The sequence below is a fragment of the Lactuca saligna genome, chromosome 7 (assembly GCF_052625555.1).
Source record: "Lactuca saligna cultivar CGN05327 chromosome 7, ASM5262555v1, whole genome shotgun sequence".
Lineage (NCBI taxonomy): Eukaryota > Viridiplantae > Streptophyta > Magnoliopsida > Asterales > Asteraceae > Lactuca > Lactuca saligna.
In genome coordinates this window covers 89,178,727-89,180,240 of record NC_136423.1, presented here as the reverse complement: position 1 = coordinate 89,180,240, position 1,514 = coordinate 89,178,727, and the positions used below count along the sequence as shown (strand labels likewise).

The window sequence follows — 1,514 nt, the reverse complement described above, 5'->3', positions numbered from 1 at the left end:
TCATAAAAATCACAAGCGTTCATTTTCAAACGATGCTTAGGAAGAAAGTCACTTCCAATCGAACTAAAGATTAGAGATATAGATGAAGAAACATGTCAATTAAGTTACATATCTATAGATTTCCCCCAACTCATACCAATCAAATTGGTATAAATAGGATGAAAATTGGAGTTGAAAAGAAGAAAGAACATTCATTCAGTAACATTGTATACGCAATTTTAACTTTATTTAACTAAAAAAGTTCAAACAAAAGTTGAAATGTATCCAATAGATTTGGGAAACAAAAGACTATTTCAAATCAACTGATGCTAATCATCGGCAGTAGCTAATTGCAAAGACAAGAGCTCTTCTTCAGGGATGATTTTGATATGACAATCCGATTTGGGATACGATACACACAACAACGAGTAGCCACGCTCAATCACATCGTCGCTCAACATCCCCTCACTCTGATCCACGCTTCCACTAAGCAGTTTCGCCGGACAAGTCATACAAACTCCCAGCTTGCAATCGTGGGGTACGGACATTCCCGAATCTAACGCCTTTTCCAGTATCGTCTCATCTGGATCCACCTCTAATTCAGTCGTTTCACCTTCGTGCTCGATTGCTACTTTGTAAGAGCAGGTGGTGGTGTAACGGAGGCGGCCACGGAGGTGTAGGGGGTGAAGCGAGCGGAGATTGGTGGCGAAGTGGTGTCTCGGAGCGGCAAGTGTGAAGGGCGGAGGAGTAGTGATATGAAAGGTAGGCGCTGCTGCTGCCATGGCGAATGACGATTGTATGTTTTTGAGGGATGAGATGGTGTGTGGTGTTCTAATCTTGATAAGGTTTTGTTTGTGTAGGCGTCATTTCTTTTACACTTTTTAATTTAGATAATTTATTGTTTTATAAGAACTGGGTGTAAGATTACATTAAAGAAAAATACTAAATTTTAAACATTTGCAAAATTTTAAATTTATAAGAAAAAATAAAAAATTATTAAATTATTAAAATTAAAGCGTTTGTTTTTTTTAAATTAAACAAATAATTTAGATAAATAAAGAAAAGAAACTAATGAAACTTTAATTTATAAATTTTGAAATTAAAAGAAACTTAATTAATGCAGTTGATATACATTTTTTATTATATTTATTGCAATTATTATATTTAAATATTATGTGGAAATTAATAAAGTGAAAAAAATCACAAAAATATCATGTGGAAAAAAAATTAATTGAAAATAACTACAAAATGACATGTGGTAAAATCAATGAGTATAGTTATGGTAAAAAAATTATTTATTAGAGTAGATAACAATTATTCTAAGGGTTAGATTACTCAAATTTTCTTTTTATATATAATGTATACTTATTTTGGACATACCTCATAAAACTAAAGTATGATTTTTGAAGTTATTTTTTTTGTTTATATATTAAATAAAATGCAATTGATAATCTTAAAATCAACAAAAACCAAATAAATTTATAAACTAAAGGGATTTGTTTGAAGTAATATTACAATGTTCAAATCATTTTATT

General features: G+C 30.8%; 1 protein-coding gene across 1 annotated transcript; it reads right to left on the bottom strand.

Moving 5' to 3' along the window:
- Positions 1-204: 204 nt before the first annotated feature.
- FDC1 (2Fe-2S ferredoxin-like superfamily protein) lies at positions 205-847 on the bottom strand. The gene has a single exon (XM_078962798.1). The coding sequence runs from the start codon at positions 759-761 to the stop codon at positions 309-311; it is 453 nt and encodes a 150-aa protein (XP_078818924.1). The 5' UTR covers positions 762-847; the 3' UTR covers positions 205-308.
- Positions 848-1,514: the final 667 nt, after the last annotated feature.

Excerpts from the sequence above, each read along its gene's own strand:
- FDC1 (XM_078962798.1), bottom strand. The coding sequence starts at position 761 with ATGGCAGCAGCAGCGCCTACCTTTCATATCACTACTCCTCCGCCCTTC.